This window comes from Panthera tigris, chromosome A2 (assembly GCF_018350195.1).
Source record: "Panthera tigris isolate Pti1 chromosome A2, P.tigris_Pti1_mat1.1, whole genome shotgun sequence".
NCBI lineage: Eukaryota > Metazoa > Chordata > Mammalia > Carnivora > Felidae > Panthera > Panthera tigris.
The window spans coordinates 50,488,877-50,510,919 of NC_056661.1; the positions used below are offsets into that span (position 1 = coordinate 50,488,877).

Genomic DNA, 22,043 nt, shown 5'->3' on the forward strand with positions numbered 1-22,043 from the left:
GGTCTTTGGGTTCTAAGTCCTATCCCATTCTCCTCTCCCACTGCATGCGGAATTTGCTACGTGCATCACTCCCTTCTGGGCAGAAGCTGCCTTCCGTGGGGCTAAGAAATACTCATCCAATTGTGCTTGAAATGTTCCTATTAGTGCTAAAACTATGCAGTGGAAAAACAAAAGTGGACCCTTCCCTGACTCCCCCAGCCCCTTTGTCCTCTTCCAGGGCCAGCTTCTCTGTCTTGGTCTCCTGGAAACACATGTCTTTGTCTACGAGTGGAGCTGGGGGCTTGTTAGGATTTCAGCTTCTGTATTCGGGAGGATGTCAACCCATCTTCCCAAATGGGATGCATGAGTAAAGTACATACAAGACAAATAAATCCGCCCCCACCCCTGCCCTGTAACAACTGATAGGTCTTAGCAGACTCCAGCCGGGCATTTTGCTAAAACAGGGGTTCTCAAAGTGTGGTCCTCAGACCAGCAGCAACATCACCAGAGATCTCACTAGAAATGCAGGTTCTCAAGCCCCATTCCAGACCTGCTGAGTCAGAAATTCTAGAGGTGGCAATCCGGGTTTTAACACACCTTCTATGGGATTCTGATTCAAGCCAAAGTCTGAGAACCAGATATCTACATACCATAGAGATATGTTTGAAATGGGATATGAGAAATAGGATGTTTCTGAAAAAGGAAATGGGGGAATATCTCTCACTTGTGTACACTTTCCCAAAGGCCCCTCTGTTGGCCTCAGTAAAGGGTGTGAGTGTGTGTGTATACACACACACGTATACATATATCTGTATATATGTATACACATATACATATATGTATGCATATATTTACACATGTGTGCACATGTATATATACACATATATGTATATATGCACAGACATGTATATACATATATGTGTGCACATATATATACCCTACTCTCCAAAAAGAAAGAAGTAAGGGTAATTAGAAACCGATAATCTCATGTTGCCACATGTGGTGTTGTGCTGTGTTCTTGCCCTCTGGCCCTGATTCTTCCCTTATTCTACTTCCCAGGGTGGGAAGGACATGTTGGAAAAGGCAGGTTGTGGGGGAGAAGACCATCTGCATGTGAAGGTGGTGGCCTCTAAGATAGCCCCAGACCTGCATTCTCCCCTCGGGCCCTCAGGATGGGCCACCCCAGAGGGCTGGCCACGGATATGCTCAGCTGCCCACTACCAGTGATTTTGAGGAAGGGAATTCTGCTGACTCTATGACCACATTATCCTCCCACAGCCAAGGGGATGTGCCGGGGGTGCAGCTCCAACAGCCTTGGGCACCTGCAGCACCCCCATGCCCCAGACCCCACTGCAACTCCTAAGCTTGGGAAGGACAGGTGAGGAGGGGCCTCTTAAAGGAATTTTCTGGCTCTCACCAAATGGGCTAAAACTCTGCCCAGCTAGCATGAATCCGGGAGAAGGGAGTTTGGTTTAGAGGATGGTTATGGTGGAAAATGCCTAAAGAAAAAGGAAGACAGGCTGCCATAGGGAAAAAAAAAATGAACAAATTGCTTCTTTGCTTGTAACCTAGAGAAAAAGCTAGAACACGAAAAAATTCAACCACCCAGCCCAATTCCCTCAGCATTTACTCAGCGTCAGGTCTCAGATGGGCTGTGGGTGACCGTGACACAGACGTGCCTTGGAGGGGCTCCTTCTCAAGTGGCGGAGGCAGAAGAAAGGATTACAGTGGAAGGTGAGAAAGTGCTATAACAGAGACACACACAGAGCATCAGTTCCGCTTGAGAAGTTGGAGAAGGCACCACTCTCCCCCTGTGCTCTCCACATCCCAGGCACACACTCCCCTTTTCCGTTGTGCCAGGTTCCCTCCCACCTGGAGCCTTCATGCATGCTGTTCCCTCCATCTGGAATGCGTGAGCCCCTGCTCTTCTTGTGACTGCCTCCTTCTCTTCCTCTTGGTCTCAGCTTCAATGATACCTCCACAGAGAGTGCACCTGTGATCAAACACTAAGGCACGGGTTCTCAAACTGTGATACCTGGACCAGCAGTATTGGCATCAGCTGAGAACTTGTTGAAAGCACAAGTTCTCAGGGCCATCCCAGGCCACTTACTAAGAAACCCTAGGGGTAGGCCCAGCATCTGTGTTTCAACCAGCCCTCTGGGTGCCCTAACACACTCAGGTTTGAGAACATTTGCCTCAAGCAGTTTCCATCCCCATCCCTCACCCTACTGTAAGTTCTTCCAGAGGAGAGACTGTTCTGTTCCAGGCACCACATCCAGTGCCCAGGGATGTGCCTGATTCCTAGTAGATGCTATAGAAATTTCCATGAGAAAAGAACACATTTGTGCTGGGTCTTGAAAAATGGGTAGGAGTTTTCCAAACAGAGGAGCAGAGAGAGAGAGAATTGTAGGCAGAGGGCACCATGGATACAAAGATAGAGAAGTGGCTCCGTAGAGCCAGAATTTCAAACATGTTAAGAGAGGACTGGTAGGACATGAAGCTGGAGGGGCAGATTAAGGGCTTGATTGTGGGGAGCAACAAATGCCAAGCTAATGAGCTTGGAATTTATCCTCTAGGTCACATGGTTCTCTACCTGGCTATACATTAGAATCACCTGCAGAGCTTTAAGAAAACACCAAGAGCCAGGCCCAATGCAAGACCAACTAAATCAGAATCTCCAGGGGTAAAGCCTTAGTATTGGTATTTTTTTTTAATGTTTATTTATTTTTGAGAGAAAGAGAGAGACACAGCACGAGCAGGGGAGGGGCAGAGAGACAGGGAGACACAGAATCCAAAGCAGACTCCAGGGTCTGAGCTGTCAGCACAGAGCCCAACGCAGGGTTCGAACTCACAAACCATGAGATTATGACCCAAGCCAAAGTTAGATGCTTAACTGACTGAGCCACCCAGGCGCCCCTAGTATTGGTAATTTTTAAACATTTTCTGTAGGATTCTAATGTGCATCCAGGGCTAAGAATGCCTGCTATAGGCAGTGAGGAGTCATGAAAGTTACGTGAGCAGAGGTATGATTTAACCAAAGTGTGTTTAGATCACTGAGGGCAGACTGCAGGATGGATGGATAGATAGATAGATGGATAGATGAATGGATGGATGGATGGATGGATGAGTGGATAAAGGGGTGGGTAGATGGGTAAATACATGAACAAGTGGGTGGATGGGTAGATGAGTGAATGGGTAGGTGAATGAGTGGATGGGTGGATAGATGAGTGGACTCATAGATGGATGAGTGTATGGCAGGATAGATGGGGGTGTACAGAGGCATGGGGCTGGAGAGAGGACGACTAGTCATGAGGTGACCTTAGTCTAGGAAAAGAGAGAGATGATGAGGGCCTGGGTCGGTGGCAGTGTGGCCAGAGAAGGAAGGACTTGAGACACTTCCAAGGGAGCACAGATCATCATGGAGAGCTCCTGGAAATAGAGAGGAAGAAGAAGGATGGAGGAAAGTAGAGTGATTCCAAGGTGCAGATCTCAGGAAACTGGGTAGATGCTGATGACACAAACTGAGATAACAACTGCAAGGGAGAAGCAGGTTGGGCAGAAAATACTTTGCACATCCCATTTTTCACTGCTTCCTGATAGAAATGGAAAGATTAAGGGAGAGATGAGATAATTGAGCTGTTACTCAAATTACTTCAAGGGCTTAGCTCAGTCTGGGATGCAAAAATTGAGCAGCATCAGGGAATTAAATGTACAAAATTTATGGAAGTCACAGCCAGAAGGTGAATTTCAGGTGGGGGAAAAAGAAGGCAAGTGATTTTGAAAGGGTAAAGAAGTGCTGGGATGGCTTGGGGGCCATGAAATGAGGTCACATGGTCAGAGAAACTTGGTCAGAGAAAGCCAGCACAGCCCTTTCTCATCAGAAGCTGTGGGCAGGAAGCAATCTCTGCAATCTCCGACGGAGTCCCACAGGGAGGCAGGACAAGTGGAGGCAAGCAGAAGAAAGTTACCCGAAACAACCAAGGACTTGTCAAGCTAAAGTGAGCAGCTGCTGGGAAGACGAGGGTCTTGGTTTTCCCAGGCTTAGCTCGTTCGCAGTCTGTGTGTACAGGCCAGGCACAGCTAGGTGCTAAAGATGCAGCGGAGACCAGAGCAGGCAAGATCTTGCCCCCACATGCCTACATGCCTTCCACTCAAGTGAGGAGCCACACGGGAGGAACAGAAGATGGTGACACAGCCTCATAAATGTAGTCATGAGAAGGAGGTGTGGAGCAGAAGAGGGCCCTCTTGCCCACATTTGGTGGTGAGGTGATGGATGGCTTCCCTTCCCGGAGGAAGCACTTTCTTGACTAAGAACCAAAGGCTGCAATGAAGTTGGATAGGGCAGAGCTTTCTAGATGGAGAAGTATGGTGAACAGAGGCCCAGAGGGAGGCTGGAGAGAACATGTGGGTGAATAGAACACAGTCGAGTGGGGCTCGAGCATGGCGTTCTGGGGTGGAAGATGGAAGGTTGGAGAATCAGACAGAAGCCACAGAGCCAAGGGCCTTTATAAGTTCCATTACAGAATTTGAGCTTTGTCCTCAAGTCAGTGGAAAGCCATCAAAGGATCTAGAGTGGGGGAGTGAACGGGTAAAACTGCATCTGCAGACTCTAGCTTTGGCTACTCTGTGGAGGATGGGCTCAAGGGGGCCAAGAGAAAAGATGAAAGATTCAGGAAATACCTAGGTAGTGAACAGACTGGGTCTGGAGATTAACCGGATGGAGTTTGAGATGCGGATGGGGAGGGAGGAAGAGATGTCCAAGAAGACTCCCAAGTTTCCTCGGTTGGGCACCTTGGGAGAGCAGGGGTGGCATTTGCTAAGCTGAGGAGAAGCAGAGCAGTGGTGAGGCAGGGAGGGACAGAGAGGAACTCTGTTTGAACACAACAAGTCTAAAGGGCTTAAGGAATACCAGGATGGTGATATCTGGGCTAGAGAAACAAATGGGGAAGGTGGTAGCAAGCACTCAGATGGTATTTGAAACCATGGAATGACATGGAACCCTGTACAAATGTGCATGACCACATGGCAGAAGAGGCAAATCCTCAGGAGGCCTGGCAAGGCTGAGGCTGGAGGGACGGGACAGGGCTGGGCTCCTCCCCTCCCCCTGGTTACCTAGGATGGCCATTATAGGCCATCCCATCCTTCCCTGCAGAGATGCTGCCCAGGCCTGCCATCCAACCAGCAGGCCCATGTGCTTGGTCTATCCCAGAATGGGAGACTGCTTGTTCTGCTCTCCTCACCTTCTCCCAGCCCTGGCTCCCTTTGTGTAGGGCAGCTCATTAATAGACTACAAGGCTTGGCTGGGGCGGGGGGGGGGGGGGTGCGGCAACAGGGCTGTCCACAGCCAGGATCAGGGGCGGAATTGACTGCTTTGTGGAAAGCTGCCACCCGTGATCTTGGCCACAATGGTACCAGGCTCTCACCATGTCAGAAAGAAGACGCAAGAGCCACAGATGGAACCCAACATGGCAAAACAGAAAGTTGCCTGGACTTGAGGGTGAGTGTCCACCTGTGTCCACCACACTGCCTACGTGACTTTATGCGGGTCTGTGCATAACCTCTGTATTCTGGCTACTCAAATGGTACCATTAGCCTTGGGATTAAACACCAGAAAACAGCTCCATGGTCATTCATTCAGCAGTTCATCCACTCAATACATTTTTTATTGAATATTTCATATGGTCCAGACCCCAGGGATGTAATTTTGAACACAACAGACACAGTTCCTGCCTCCGCGGAGTTTACAGTATAGTGAGGGAGACAGACACCGCTCAAGAAATCCTGCAAATGTGTGTCAAGTTACAACTGCAGGAAGTGCTAGAGAAAATGGTGCCAGGAGAGCCCATAACAAGAGGACCTGGCCTGGGGGTCCCTGAAGTATCTCTGAGGAAGCAGTTTTTAGGCTGGACTCTAAAGGAAGAGGGCGGGAGCCTGGTAAGGGGGGTGGGAGGGGAGGCTCAGGGGACAAGGGCCCAGGCAAAGGGAAGAGAACAGGCAAAAGCTCATGACGGGGTGGGGGAGTTTGGTGCATTTAAGGAACTGAATAAAGGCCAATGTGGCTGGAGTCCAGGAAGCAAAGCGGAGGAGGGGACAGGTCAAAGGCTCCAGCCAGCACATCGATCACCATCCCATTGGCCATCTGGATTGTACCAGAACCCCAGGAAGAAGCACCCAAAGACACATGGAAGAGCTGGACACCAGCCTTCCTTTTCCAGGGGGTTACTTGTCCCTTTTGAGAATGGAACCCCTTTGACCTGAAACCCAGCTCTCCATTCCAGCACTCATTTCGCCTGCTGCAGCCACACTTTTGGAAGGTGTCACAGTGAACCTGGCCAGCGCGCTCTACTCTAAGGCACATCTTGAGCAGCCTTTCTGCTTTTCCAATCGTGCATCCCAGTATCTATGCAGCAGGCAGAAGCAGCAGGCATATACATATGTATGTGAGAACTTTCACATACATATGTATATATATTTTCTTTTTCTTTCTTTCTTTTTTGGCCAGAAAACAGCAATGAAAATTTCTGGTGAGTCACAGCTTTCTTTCTTTGGCTAGAGTTGCTGGGTATGAGGCTCCAAGAGAATGCAGCTTAGAGGAGCAAGGTCTTGCCAAGCTGGTGAGCTAGGGAAATGAAATTAGCAGTGAGCCAGCTTCTCCTGCTTCTCAGCTGGGGGCCGGAAAATTCCGCTTTGCAAACAGAACCCATTTCCAGGCCTTCAGAGCCCCACGCTGCAGATGAATCCAAATCTACTGCCCTGGGACTGTGGTTCCTCTGGGAGAGAGGCAAGCTCCTGCAGCTGACACCATCGCCAAGATGCCAAATCCCTGCCTCTGCCTTCCTGCTCCCTTCTAAGACGTTTTTGGGGCTTACGCTGGCTTGCTCAGCAGACTGCTAGCAAAGCTGCCCCTGAAAAAGGCTCCCTCAATTAGTTCCAGGGCCCAAAAGGTAAGCATAACCTCTTGCTACCTAAGCTGCCCTGAGCAGGATTTGGAATTCATCGCCCTTACTTGGAGCATGAATCATTAAGTCCACAAATATTACCTGAGTGCCATCTTATGTGCCAGGCAATGGTAAGCAAAATGAGTCATACTCCCTCATTCATGGAGTGTACAGTCCAGTGGGGGCCTCAGGTGATAATCAAGTCATCACATAAATACATAGAAAATTTCGGGGGACCTGGGTGGCTCAGTCAGTTGGGCGTCCGACTTCAGCTCAGATCATGATCTCGCAGTTCGTGAGTTTGGGCCTTGTGTCAGGGTCTGTGCTGACAGCTCACAGCCTGAAGCCTACTTCAGATTCTGTGTCTCCCCCTCTCTCTGCCCCTCCCCTGCTCACACTCTGTCTCTTTCTCTCAAAAATAAATAATAAACATTAAAAAAAAAAAAAAAAGAAAGAAAATTGCATCAGTGATAGGGGCTATGAAGGAGAAATGCATGGTACCTCAAGGGTCTATGGAGGGGGCTTACCCCACCCCAGGGAGGTAGAAGTGAGCATCTGTTGACCATGCTGGTCCTTCTTACCATCGAGGCTTCAGTTGAGATGTTTCTCCTGCATGTGGCTTTCCCTGACACTCAGGGGCTCCCTGGTCCCTAGCACAAACCCCTATTTTATTGTTATTACTGCACTCCCATTCCTGAGATTTGTCCTGTTCATTTGCTTTCTGCTTCTGGTCTCTGACTCCTCTCAAGCTTATGTCTATCATGTTCACCACTGTTTCTCTGGAAGGACAGGGCACACAGTTGGCTGAAGAGATGAAAAGTATCCAGAAGGATAAGCTGGATTCACAAGGATGGGCAGATTTCGGTGTAACACAGGGATAAAGGAGAGCATTCCAGCAGTAAGTGTGAAGGCTCCGTGTGCATGGACGCCTTGTAAAATGGAGAGAAGGCACGCGTGGCCAGAGAGCAGAGAGGAGGTAACCAAGGGTGCAGACAAGGCTGGAGAGGTAGCATGAGCTGGGGCCTTGAAGGCCAGGATGAACGTCTGGGCTGGGTACTGTTGTACACAGCTGCTGTAACAAAGCACCGCACTGGGAGGCTTAAATAGCAGAAATGTGTTGTCTCACAGTTCTGGAGGCTACAAGTCTGAGATCAAAGTGTCAGAAAGGTTGATTCCTTCTGGGGACTGTGAGGGAGACCCTGTTCCATGCCTCTCCTCTAGATTCCGGTGGTTGGCTGGCCATCTTTTGTGTTGCTTGCCTTATAGACATATCACCCCAATCTCCGCCTTCGAGTTCACATGATGTTTTCCCTGTGTCTGTGTCCAAATTTCCCTTTTTTATAAGAACACCAGTCGTGCTGGATTAGGGCCCACCCTATGCGCAGGTTAACTTGATTATCTCTGCAAAGACCCTATTTCCATATAAAGTCACATTCTAAGGTTTTGGGGTTAGGACTCCAACATGTAAATTTTGGGAGGACACAATTCAACCCATAATAGGCTGCTGCCCCAAGTGGATCAGGAGCCCCAGAACAGTTTACATGATCGCTCAGGTGTCTTTCATGTGGTCCATCAGAGGAGCGAATGGACCTGGGATACAGAAGATAAAGTCTGACCCCATTAGCTGGCATCCAAGGCCAGTCCACCCCGCTCCCACCTCCCCCTCTCTGCTTGCAGAAACCTTCTCCAGGCAGTGGATGAAGCTCTGAACCAAGGATGGGTTTCTTCATTTATCTTTTTTTTTTTTTTTTTTTTGCCTCAATTTGCCTGAGACCATTGTATTGTGAGTTGGAGAGGTTCTGACTCTGGTTAGATTCTGCTGCTAAACAGCTCTAAGTCCTTGGGCTTGTCGCTCTACCTCTCTGAGGCTCTGCTGTCTCATCTATCATATGGATGGATGAGCGACTCAGTGGCCAGTGAGGGTCTTCAAATGTTAACAATATCGACTGTTATTTTCCAAAACCAAAATGCATACACATGAGCTGACAAAGGCTTTTTTGTTCCCAATTCCCCAACTTAATTATTTGAAAAGCCTCACAAGATGCACAAAAATGAAGACGGTGAATAGCCATTATGCAGGACCCTTTCGTGTATGTATCTTCAATGACAGGACAATGAGGCTGCTGAAACCCAGGAAGGGGGTAGCTAGCTCTTCCCAGCTCGTGGGCATTCCTGCCTTGGCACCTGTGCATATTCTGTCTTCACTCACTTCGAATGCCTTCCCCTACCCTTTCCACATGGCAAAAGCCCACTCTCTGAAGTCTTGTTCAAAAGGCTTTTCCTTCAGGGATTACCTGAGATCTGTCTAAATCACACATTTCGATCTTCTCAGATGGTCACCTCTGGACACCTTTTATGTTGTTGCTTAGCTCATCAATCGCCACTCACATGTATGGGGCTTGATCCTCTGCTTATTCTAGAAGCCCTTTGAAGGCAGGAACAGTCTCTTGTATTTCCTTGTATTCCTCCAGAGTCCTTGGCAGAATCTAATTCATCCATTCATTCACCTGTTCACTTAACTCGCTCTTCTAATATTTTTTTAAACCTCTGCCACATGCGAGGGACAGTCTAGTCACAGTGGATTGAAAAGATGACTAGATGTGCCTTGAGAAGGCTCACAATCTAACAGGTAAAATTAATGCAAACCAAGAATTATTACAGCTATTGGTCAGAATTCCTCTAATTTAAGTGACAAATATACTTCAGGCTGGCTTAAGCAAAAATGATAGTAAGTGGAAGGAGGGAAAAATTTAAAGGATAAAACATTGTAATCAAAAAATATAAAGGAAGAGGAGGGAGTTGGCCTCAGGAATAGCTGGACCCAGGGGTTCAAAGGATGTTCTCAGGATCTGGTCTTGCTCTCCCCATCTCTTGGCTCTGCTTTCCTCTCTCTGTGTTGGCTTCACTCTCAGGTAGGCCCTCTACAGACCAAAAATACCCTGGCTGCCAGTAATCCCAGTAGAAAGACAGCCTCCACCCCCCATCAGTCCACTAAAAGTCCTGGAATTACATTTTATTAGATTAAAGCTCTGCGACCAAGATGATTCAGAGCCAGTCACAGATTCACCATTGCTCAGGGATGAGTCCCCAGAGGAAAATCTCAATGCTGTTATCAGAAAAAAGGAGGAGGGGGGCGCCTGGGTGGCTCGGTCAGTTAAGCGTCCGACTTCGGCTCAGGTCATGATCTCACGGTCCGTGAGTTCAAGCCCCGCGTCGGGCTCTGTGCTGACAGCTCAGAGCCTGGAGCCTGTTTCGGATTCTGTGTCTCCCTCTCTCTCTGCCCCTCCCCTGTTCATGCTCTGCCTCTCTGTCTCAAAAATAAATAAACGTTAAAAAAAATTTTTAAAAAAGAAAAAAGGAGGAGGGATGCTAAGCAGGAGAGGGTACTGTGTTATGCTGTGTAAGGAATGGGATCCCAGAGGAGGGAGGGAGGAGCTAATTCTGCCTCAGGGTAGAGGGAAAGTCACAGGAGCATTTGCATTGGGCCTTGAAGTACACAGAAGAGGTGCAAAGGGAAAAGATGAGAGCATCCTGCAGGCAGAGGGAAGCCTGAGTAGTGTGAAGCTGTAAAGTCAGATAGGACATGGGCTGTTTTGGGGCTAGCTGTCTAGAGCAGGGCTGAGGGAAGGCACAGTGGAAGCAGAGGCAGCTGTGGCAGGAAGGACCTTATACATAGGTCAAGGCTGAATGAAGGTTTAAGTGGGCCAATGATGAGATCACTGGGGCAGGGAGGCCAGGTGGGAAGCAGAGGAGCCATCCAGGTGAAGAGGAAGAGTTTATCCTGGGGCTTCGCCTCAGAGCCACCACGACAAATGGTGAATGTGAGTTTTTAGGGCAAGGAGAACGAATTGAAATCCACTGACTAGAAGCTATCTTTGGCTGATGCCAACCCTGAGAAAGAATAATTCGGAAGGGGAAGGACTACATCCATTGGGTCACCTGGCTGAGGCAGGATCTGCTTACCCATGCTTCGGTGCTGAGTCAAAGGCTGGGGCTCAATCCCAGTTGTCCCTCACCAGCTGGGTGAACTTGGATAGTTAATTAGACCTTTTCTTTCCTTATCTGTAAAATAGGATTGATAACGGCCACCTCACAATGGCACCTTAAGAACTGAATGAGGTAATTCACGGGATGCTCTTAGCATCAAACCCAGCATATGATAATTATTATTGTTGTTATAATCACTATTATTACCACTAGCAGCTCATTAGGTTATTAGGAAATTCCAACGATGGATGTATATAGATATATGACCCATGGTAGGCTTTCCACAAGTGTTGGTTTTCCTCCCCCACTGCAAACTCTCATGTATACTTCAAGACCCAGTGCAAATGGTCCTGGGACTCCCTCTCCACCCTGGAGCAGGCTGATTCACTCACTTGTTCTCACACCTCAAAGTGATGGCACACTGGGTCTGGTGTCCATTAGCACCTCTGAGCTCCCCCCTTGAACTTCCTAAAAATATTCTTGGCACCAGAATGAAAATCTCTACCTCAATGGGCAAAGCCCGGCCAACCTCATCTTCTCTTTCCCTACAAACCCCTTTGCCTTGGTTTATCCATCTGCAAAATGAGCACACCACTGTATATGCAGTGCTAGCCCTGACCCATGTCTCCTCTGGTTGGTTCTTCTACTGATCACCTGGGGATCCTAAATCAGGACTCACCTTGTCTGGCCTTCAGGTCTCTTGTGTGTCAGGTGGAGATAATGACACCTTTTCTGACTCCCAGCTCCACTAGGATTCTCGGGAGGATTTAAGCAACTAAGGCTGGGGAGGTAATTTGCAATGTGTAAGCAAGGTACTATATAATCTTCCAAGGTCATTATTACCCTATTTGTCTAATGGAATTGAGTCAAAAGTAAACCCCTGCATATTCCTACTTGTTACAATCCCCTTTATAAGATGTGGTTTATATATACAATGGAATACTACTTGGCAATGAGAAAGAATGAAATCCTGCCATTTGCAGCAATGTGGATGGAACTGGAGGGTATTATGCTAAGTGAAATAAGTCAGCCAGAGAAAGACAGATATCATGTTTTCACTCATATGTGGAATGTGAGAAACTTAACAGAAGATCATGGGGGAAGGGAAGGGAAGGGGAAAAAAACAATTTCAAACAGAGAGGGAGGGAGGCAAACCATACAAGACACTCAGAAATACAGAGAACAAATTAAGGGTTGATTGGGGAGGCAGGGGAGAGGAGATAGTGGGTGATGGGCATTAAGGAGGGCACCTGTTGGGATGAGCACTGGGTGTTGTAGGTAAGCGATGAATCACGAGAATCTACCCCCAAAACCAAGAGCACACTGTATGTTAGCCAACTTCGCAATAAAGTATATATTAAAAAAAAAAAGATAACAGTGGACATCATGTCTAGAAGTGAATGGAGAGGTGAGTGGGCTTAGAGTGGGTCATGGGCTTAGGAATCAATAGGCTTCTTCCTGATTGTAATCAAACACCACAATGCCCAACAAGGAATGGCAAGCATGCTTTCAAATGCAGTTATAAATAAAATGCAAATGGCCATAAAAAAATAAAAAATGAAATCTCCTTTATTACATCATCTATTTTTCATTTTTAGAATAAAATTTAAATGATATGCACATATATATTTATATAAAGCATATCATACATAAATAAACCACATCCTGGTTAATACTTTGGAAGTTGCTAATTATAGTCTCTGAAGATTTCAGGAAAGCTGGTGTAGGATCTAGAAAAGAGCCAGAAGGGAAAACTTGGAAGGAGAAAAAGGGGTGTAGCTGTTGCAAAGACCACGGTTTAGGCTGAGATTCCTGCTTTAGAATCCCTCCCAGCAATGAAAACAGAAAGGTGGAAGATGGAAAGGGTAGTGATGCAAGACATTCACTCTCCAGAAGGAGCTAGAATGACTCCGGGGGCGGTCTTACATGGGCTTCAGGCTTTTTGCCTTTCCTGCAAACCCACCATATTTAATACCTCCCTGTTAATTATTTACTTTTTACTTAAGTGAATTTATTTACAAAGGACTTTCCCCAGTCTTAGTTAAAATAAAATTTTAAAAAACCAGCATCACTTGCCATAAATAGAAAGTTAACTGAAGAAGTAAGTTCAAGGAATACAAAATAGCATCATTCAATCCTAGGGAGATGCTGGTGCCTGAGGTCTGCTCTCTATTTGTGAAAGGGGAGATTAGAGAGGCATAGCAACATACTAGTAACCAAACTGAGACTGTCTCCTTGAGCCAACCACAGAGACTGAAAAAGAATTAAAGAATTCAATATTTATGGTTCATGTGCTATCAGTGATCGCACCCTCATTTGAAGGAACACCAATCTGGTCTGACCAGCCCTCATGTTGCAGAAATGCCCACTTAAAATACTGGATCTTTGTGTGCACCCCTCCACAGACTGGGAGCTCACATCCTCAAGGCAGCCCTTTCCTTGATGGACAGCTCTGGCTACTGGAATGTTCTCTAGGTCGAGGTGAAACAGTTTCTCTGAAAATGCTATCCTTGGACCTCACCTCTCCCCTTTCTGTAGTCACACAAAGTAAGTCTATCTCCTTCATATGTTTAAAGGAAGTATTTGGTAATATCTTGGTCTTTTCAACTACTCATTCAAAAAAACGTCTATCATTGATCAGAGAGGGAGAAAGAGACTAGAAATGACCCCTTGCCTTCAAGCAGCCATCAGACTCAAGTGGGAGAACCAGACATATGAACTGGAACATTCCTTGGTAATCTGACAGTAATAATGTGAGTGACACACAGATCACCATGGGAGGCCAGAGGAAGAGCAGTTGACTGTGGGCCTGGGGTCTACAGCAGGGGCTTCCCAGAGGAAGCAAGCCTTGAGCTGGCCCTGCTGGGATGAGCCAGAGCTGCTCAGGAGGAGAGAAGGGAACCCTCAACACCCACACATGCAGGACTGGTCTAGACTGATGGGTGGCTCTCAGGAAACACTAAACTATCCCAGAGAGGTGACGGGATACCCAAAGTCATGCAGTTTGAAGCAGTTTTGCATTTTGGAGCCCAAAAAACCAAGGTCAGAATTCTAGCTCTGCCACATACCTGCTCTAGCCATGTCCCTCTGAGCAAATGACTTAACTTCTCAACCTCAATGTTTTCAATGAGAAAGGCAGGATAGTACCTGCCTCAAAGGTCACCATGTTTACCACGAAAGTTAAATGAGGCCACACATGCAAAAGATCTGGTAGAACACTTGGCATGTGATGAGTATCTGAAGGGTTAAACAACCCGCACAGCACAGCACCGAGCGATCAGGAAAGGTGTGGCTGGCACACGGTACTGGAAGAATATCAACCCTGGGAAGTATTACCGGAAAGCTATTACTAGTGTGATACTAGTCATAGTAATAGTAGTGACTATGAATGGAGACAGGAGCCCCACCTGGAGGACCTTCTCCTTCATCCCACCGCAGTCTAAGCAAACCTTTTGATTCTGAATCCTCAGCCCATTGACAGGCTCCATTTACCTGCTACCCAAATGCTTCTCTGCTTAGGTTTCACCTGAAAGGCTAAACCTAAATTATAGCATCTTTTTAGGGAAATACTACATCTGCGAGAAAACGTTAGTTGCTCGCTGGAATCCTCCCTCCCAACTGCTCCGTGAAGAGATGCTCCAAACCTTCTTCACAGGGACTATTAAGCATTATTCATTAGCTAGCCACGTACCTCCCATTTCTTTCCAAAATCTGACTTTCCCAACTTTAAACATATTTCAATACAATTCTCTGTTGCCTTCCCCACACCCCACACCCCACACCCCACACCCCCCCCCCCCCGCCACAGCTGTCCAAATAGCAGCAACCAACAACTGGCTAGAGAAAGCATTTTTCTCAGGTATAGCCCATGGAAGGTAAGAGGTATCAAAAACTGTGAAGGTGTCAGGATAGAAGAGGACATCACCTCAGACACGGGGCACTATTTGCATGTGGTGCTAATATTCCAGATGGAAATCTGGAGCTGGGCTAGGATGGGGCTTTTCAAACTGGGTCCTAAGCAGTGCTAGTTTGGTGAAATAATAATCAATATTTCAGGGGAGGGAGAATTCTGTGATCATATAGCTTTCAGAAAGAAATCAACAGGCTCATTTATTGCAGAACTTCTCAGAGCCTTCTATCCCCTAACAGGTGTTCGGAATCTTTAAGAGGGAGTATGGAATAGGTAGTTGCTCCTAACTCCATTCACATCCCCTCCCCAAACCGCCCTAGCCCCTAGACATATCAGTGTATTGATGTCTTAGAAAACCCTCCACTGAGGGAGAAAAAGTCTTAGTCCTAGGAAACCTCTGGCTTCCTAGAACTATTCAATTTGTTTCAAGGACATCCACGTACCCCAGAGGCAGGTTTTAAGCCCCCTGTGTGCTGCCCCCCGCACCACACTCCTGCTCAGGAACGGCACTCAGTTCCAGGTCTTGCAAAGGACAAGCCAAGCTCAGGCCAGGGCTGGCTGGGAAAGGACTGTGGGTTACGGACCTGACTCTGGGGAAGAGGAAGGGTCTAGAAGGCTAGCATGGCCTAAAAGTGAGTTGTGACTAATTTATCATCTGGAAAACCACTGCAGTGGGTGCCCTTAAATATGAATGAGCATCAGAATCTCCTGGAGGGCTTGTTAAAATACAGACTGCTGGGCCCCACCCCTGGAGTTTGTCATTCAGCAGGTCTGGGGGGAGGCCCGAGATTTTGCATTTCTGACAAGTCCCCACGTGACGCTGCTGGTCAGGACCACACTTTGTAAACTGGTGCTCTAGAGTCCCGACTGCCCAGTCAGGGAGAGCACCGTAAAGCCCACATTCTGTCCTCTCAACAACACTGTGCCAGGCACGACGCACAAGGAGTGGGTGACCCTTTGCCTGAATGGTTTCACCAAGCTCATAAGGCAGCCAGAAGACAGATGTCCCCTTCCCTGCCTCCCACCAGCCCCACGTCAGAGCAACTCCAATCACCACTTGATCTCTGTTCATTCATTCAACTAACATGTAGTGCGTGCCAACCAGATGCCAAAGCAGGTACTAAGTGACCCTAGTCAAGAGCCACTCTCTCTGCCATCTCTGAGTTCACAGCCCACTGGTTGTCAAAAGGGGACAGACAAGAACACAGGTGATTTCAGCACAGGATGGTAGCTTCTGCCTCACGCTTCTCAAGTCCTCTGTCAAGTCACAGGTGGAAGACATCCTTGATTCCTCTTTTCCTGAATCCTACCTCTGAAAGACTACCCAGCAGTGCCCACTCCTCCTTGTCTGCTCTGTCATCACCCCTACAATCGTCAACACCCACCTGCAGAGCAATACTCCCACCCACACCACCCGTCTCCCCTGCTCTACTCGTGCCCCCTCCGGTGCAGGGTCATCTTTCAAAAACAGAAATGGGAGGGGCACCTGGGTGGCTCAGTCGGTTAAGCATCCGACTTCTGCTCAGGTCATGATCTCACGGTTTCTGAGTTTGAGCCCCATGTCAGGCTCTGTGCTGACAGCTCAGAGCCTGGAGCCTGCTTCAGATTCTATGTCGCCCTCTCTCTCTAACCCTCCCCTGCCTGTGTGCGCTCTCTCTCTCTCTCTCTCTCTCTCAATTATAAATAATAAACATAAAAAGTTTTTAAAAAACAGAAATGGGATCATGCTCCTGCCTACTTACAATGCTTCAGTGGCTTCTCACACTCCCTCACCACCATGGTGTTCCAGCCCCACTGGCCCCTCTTCTCCTCCCCCTGCCCCCAGAGCTGCCCTTACTCATTCCCCAGGTCTCTGCTTAAATGCCACTTCCTCAAGGCACCTTCCCTGACTGTTATTCTAGTTCAGTGTGGAGATGAAAGAGGGCTGTAATCCTTTGACAGTCCTCCGACAAGAGGAAGGCTTTATTTCCTATCTCCCTAAAGCTGAGCTCAGGCTAAGAGGTGGTGTTGTACCAGTTCCAGGCCTAGCACTGAAGAAGATGGGGCTTCCCCAGTGCTCTCTCAGAGTCCTGGATTATGGTGTCTGAAGTCTGACACCCAGCTGAAATACCAGGTAGAGAGGCCCTGATACCACATGGGGAAGGATTCAGCCCAGCTGGGCCCAGCCTTCCAGCCATCCCCACAAAAGCACATTAAGTAAAGCCATCTTGGACTGTCTAGCCAGAGCAACCACCAGCTGAATATCGCTCAGTGATCCCAGTCAATGTCATATAAAGTAGAAAAATCACCCAGTTGAGCCCTGTCCAAATTCCTGACCCACTAAACCATGAGTTACTAAGATCTGGGACTAAGTATTGCTGTTACACATAATACTAACCAGAACGCTCTGCATTGTATTTATTTCCATCATAGCACCTCCTGGACAACTATACATTTTTTTCAATTGCCCAGGCAGATAAGGAGCAAATGGAGAAGCACTGAACTTAGAATCAAGAGACCTGAGTTCTTGTTATGGACTGAATGTCTATGTCCCCTTAAATGTCATATGTTGAAACCCTAGGCCCAGTGTGATGGTCTCAGGTGGTAGGGTCTCTGGCAGATAAGTAGGATCGGGGCAGAGCCCACATGAATGGAATTCGTGTTCTTAGAAGAGTCAACAGAGAGCTTGCTCTCTCTTCTCCTCACCATGTGAAGACACAGTGAGAATGAGCGGTCTACATGCTGAGAGGATTCTCACCAGAACCTGGCCATACTGGCATCCCATCTGGGCTGGACTCACTGGGCCTGAGCTCCCTGTGGCATAGAATTCAAAGAAAGGCTCAAGTGATGGCTCTGAGGGTTCACCTGGGGTAGGTTGAACATCTGGAGAACAATACCATCACTTGTCTCTTTTCTACCATCACATTATGCACATTGAGGATGTCTTATTTTCTTAGACTGTGCCATGTGCTGAAACACAAAGATGATTAGAACACAGTCCCTGCTCTCAGATAATGTACCTTCTCTTGAGAGACAAGCACATGTCTTGGGGCATGCCCACGGGTGGTATGGATGGTTGAGGTGGGCACCACGTCCTTTGAACTCTGCTACCTGCTTGCTCTTTGGGGCTCAGTTTAGATGTCACTTCCTCTTGAAAGCTTCCTTGAGTCTGACCTGGTGCTTCCTCTGTGTGCCCATAATATTCTGTGTTTGTTGTTTGTTTATTTAGCCGTATTTACTGAGCACCTACCAGGTGCCATGCCCTGATTTATAGTAGTAAACAAGACAGGCGGTTCCTGCCATAGTGGAATTTCCTGTGTAATGGAAGAGAGATGAACAATCAAACATAAAAAACAGAAGAAAGAAAATATCATCAAATGATTGTTGTGATGGACTTGCAGCTTCTAGCACCGTGCAAAATAGGTTTATAAGCCACCATGGTCTGTGGTACTTTGTTACAGCAGCCGAATGGACTGGCAGTCCCCATCCCAGTTCAGACACTCATTTGCTGTGCAAATCAATTCCTTCTCTTGGGCAAATCAATTCTCTCTCTAAACAAAATCTGTCAGCCACAGCAGGCTTTATAGACCAAGTACGTTTCCGCCCTCCCTTCCTTACTCCCACTCGTTCACAACCCCCCCACCCCACCCATTTCTGTCTGGCACTGGGCCCACTGCACTGGGAATAAACTAACAAGATCTAGGCCCTTCCCTCAAGGCCCTGAGAGGCTACCTGCCAGAGAGATGGACACTCTTAAATGAAGTATCTGTAAGACAGCAAGACAACCCTTCTCTGGACAGCAGGACGAAGGACCCAGAGCACAGCACAGATCTTGTCCACTGAGCTCCAGAGAGGCAGCCAGAGGTCAGCAATGGTTGGCCCTGGGGTCAAAGGGCAAATCCAGGCATCCCTTAGAGACTCCTGCTTCCAAAGCTGCATTAGCATCGTGCGGAGGGCCTATGCCAGCTGCACTGGCCTGGGCCGACACCCTAATTAGACTTTCATAGTGTGTCAAGCAGCCTGCTTGGCCCGACTGCCAGCTGGGGCTCCTGTTCCGTCTGGTGGCCTCTGTTTAATGAACCCATGAGGGGCTGGCCGAGCTCATTACAGGCAATGTGAAGGAACAGGGGACCCCTGCCCATGCTCCCCTGCTCCCCCGCCTTTCCCCCATGTTCACGCTGAAAATGGGAAGGGAGGTGACTGGCAGGAGCTGAGGCCACAGTCTGACCACACAGCCCTGGATGGCTCCAGTGACAGCTCAGCCAGAAACAAGGGTTTCCATGCGTGCATCTGTATCTGTGGTTTTAGGGGAGCGTTCACATCTCTGTTCTCAGGCTGCACCCTGGCCCTTTCTTATCTGAAGCCAAGGAGGCAGAAGGAAAATGACAGTTCAAATCTGTCTCTTTGCAATGACTGGTCCACAGACACGTTTGGACAAGCTGCTTTTCTCAGAGCTTCACTGTCCTCATCTTTAAGATAGGCCAGTAACAGCCACCCGGCACAACGTGCTTGGTTATCGCACTCAATAAATTGTCACTGCTGTTGCTATTACTAAAAGATAGGCAAGAGAAGGCACCAAAACATGAGCCATGTTTGCTTCTGAATGGCAGGACTCTGCGAGTGACTTTTTCCTCCTATTTGTCTGTATTTTCTAAATTGTATACAATGAGCATTTTACCTTCATCATTTAGGAGGTGAGGGGGAGCACATTTTCTCAAAAAAAAATCTATCAGAAAAATGAGATTATGTGTGTGAAAGGGCCTAGACACTGCCTGGGAGGAGGTTATTGATAGAAGCTTCCTCCTGCAGCCTAAGTTTGAATAGAGATTGGTTAAAAAAAAACAAGCATGGTATTTGCAAAGATATAATAAATTTTTGCCCCTTGATAAAGCAATCTGCACGAAAGTGAGTGTTCACATGGCGTGGCACAGACCAAAGGAAATGTTTAAGGGAATTTAAAGGAAGAGCATTCCTTGGCCATAGCAGTACACAAAAAAATATACGTAAGAAGGTGGAAGCAAGCCAGTGTCCCCTGACAGGTGAATGGATAACTACAATGCTCTCTACACATACAGTGGAATATTACTCAGCCTTCAAAAGGGCACATGCTACAATATGGAAGAACCTGGAGGTTATACTAAGAGAAAGAAGCCAGTCCCTAAGGGCAACTACTGTATGAGTCCACTTATATGAGGTCCCTAGGGTAGTGAGATCCATAGAGGCAGAGAGTAGAATGGTGGCTGCCAGGGTCTGAAGGGAGAGGAAATGGGGAGTTAGTGTCTGATGGGTACAGTGATGCTGCTTTGCAAAAGGAAAAGCATTACGGGGTTTGTATGGTGGTGATGGATGCACAACACCATGAGTATCCTTAACACTACAGAATCGTACATTTAAAAATGGTTAACACGGTAGTTTATATTACATACATTTTACCACATTTTTTTTAATGTAGAGAGAAAAACGGGATGGAACCCAGAGGAAGGAGGAATGGGTCGGGGTTGGGGGGGGGGGTGGGCAGTTGAAGTAAGTTGCAGATGCCCTGCCTTGAGGGCGACTGGCTGGAGACACAGCAGGTAGAGGAGGAGGAGGTCCCCGCAGCGTGACAGCGGGAGGGACAGCTGCAGAGCGCCGCCCTGCGGAGCGAACGCTGCCCCTGAGCGGCTGCTACCTCCTACCTGCACTGAGGAGGCTGGCCCCACGCGGGTTCTGGACAAAGCGGTTTTGTGGCTGGCGGACTCGGCCAGCCACATCAGTGCCTGAGCAGATCCGAGCTCACAAACCCCAAGTTTGGGGTGTGAGAAATCAGGGCCCGGGGGGTTGCGTATCATAAATTAACAAGGCAGAAAAAGAACCTGGGCACGGCTCCTCCAGAGGAGTAGCAAAGGGGGATGCGTTGAGCATCACTTCCACGGAGAAGAGATTCTGAGGTCACTGTGCTGAAGGAATGGGGAAGTGGGCTGGCTGACCCCCAGATAAAAGAGAACTGGGTAGAGTCAGGATGTCCTGAAAGCGGGGGGGGGGGGGGGGGGGGGGGGGGGGATGTCACGCTGGCCCAAATAAAGACTAGTACAATGCCTGGTGCTTAGTGGGATAGCGGTAGACAATTTACTGAGCATTTACTGTCTGCGCTAAGCACTGCTCTTGTGTTTCTCATCTATTCCCTACAGCATCCTCCCCGCGTGGGAACTATTTGGATCCTCCCTTCACGCGGGGAAGTCAGGCACAGAAAGGTCAGTAACCCAGGCTCGGCCTCCTTTGTGCTTTGCTGCCTCCCACCGGCCCAGGCCCCGGCCCGCTCTCACTTGAACTGGTGCTCCCGGGAACTGCGGATCTTGGAGGAGAAGCGCTCGGCCAGCTTCTCCAGGCTGCGGGAGTACTCGAGCTCAATCTCAGCTTTGCGGCGGAAGAACTCCTGGAGGTCCTGGAGCAGCTGCAGGCGCGACTCGGACTGCTGCTCCAGGCATTTGAACTGCTCCACCAGCTGCGTGCGGATCTCTGCGGGCAGAGGCAAGGCGCAGCGGCGTTAGGCTGTGCTCGGGGACAGCAGTGGGACCCGCCCGGCTGACCCAGAGCCCCGTCGCAGGCACTGCAATTCCTGCAGCCCCCTCCCCGCCGCCACCCTCCGCGTGCCGCGACCCCAGCTTCTGCAGGCACTGGCACAAGGATCGGGCACAGGGCGGTTCTTGTCACGTGGTCTAACCCAATGTTTCCCAAAGGTGAATCATTGTATGTCACCACCATGGTTTTTGCCATATCCACATGCCGCCAACGTTATTGTTTCTTCCACACGATCTAGTGAATTGGCTCCCTTTTTTTACTGAAATGAACTTACTTGAAGTGAACGTTTTTGTGTCACTACGCTGAGGGAAAAACTAGGCCCACTTGCCATCCTGGGGCACGGAAAATGAGTTCAACGAAAACAAAAATTTTGTAAAATTCTATCCAGAGACCGATGCTTACCAAAGGCCCTGAGCCCAAGCTGCCTGCTCTCTATCAACAAAAGGAAAATGGGAGTGTGCAAGGCGTTAAAACCTTTCTCCAGATGCAGTCGGGCCTGAGAGAGGCTGAGAAGGGGATGTGGGGGGGGGGGGGGAGACTCTTGGGTTTCAGTGTTACTTAAGGCCACATCTGTGTTCCACTTTACATCACCTTGAGGTCCATGCATAAACATCTCAAGTACCCCTAGAGGAATGTCACCCACCCTCCAGGAAATACTGACCGCAAACCAGATCTGTGCAACCAGGGCAAAA

The 22,043-nt window shown here is 48.4% G+C and overlaps 1 protein-coding gene across 4 annotated transcripts in view; it reads right to left on the minus strand.

The window, feature by feature from the left end:
• SRGAP3 (SLIT-ROBO Rho GTPase activating protein 3) overlaps positions 1-22,043 on the minus strand; it is a 261,377-nt gene that overhangs the window by 114,762 nt on the left and 124,572 nt on the right. For all 4 annotated transcript variants that reach the window (XM_015545247.2, XM_007075517.3, XM_042979459.1 and 1 more), the window contains exon 2: positions 21,096-21,288. In XM_015545247.2, the coding sequence (XP_015400733.2) occupies positions 21,096-21,288 (193 nt within the window). The remainder of the gene's footprint in view (positions 1-21,095; positions 21,289-22,043) is intronic.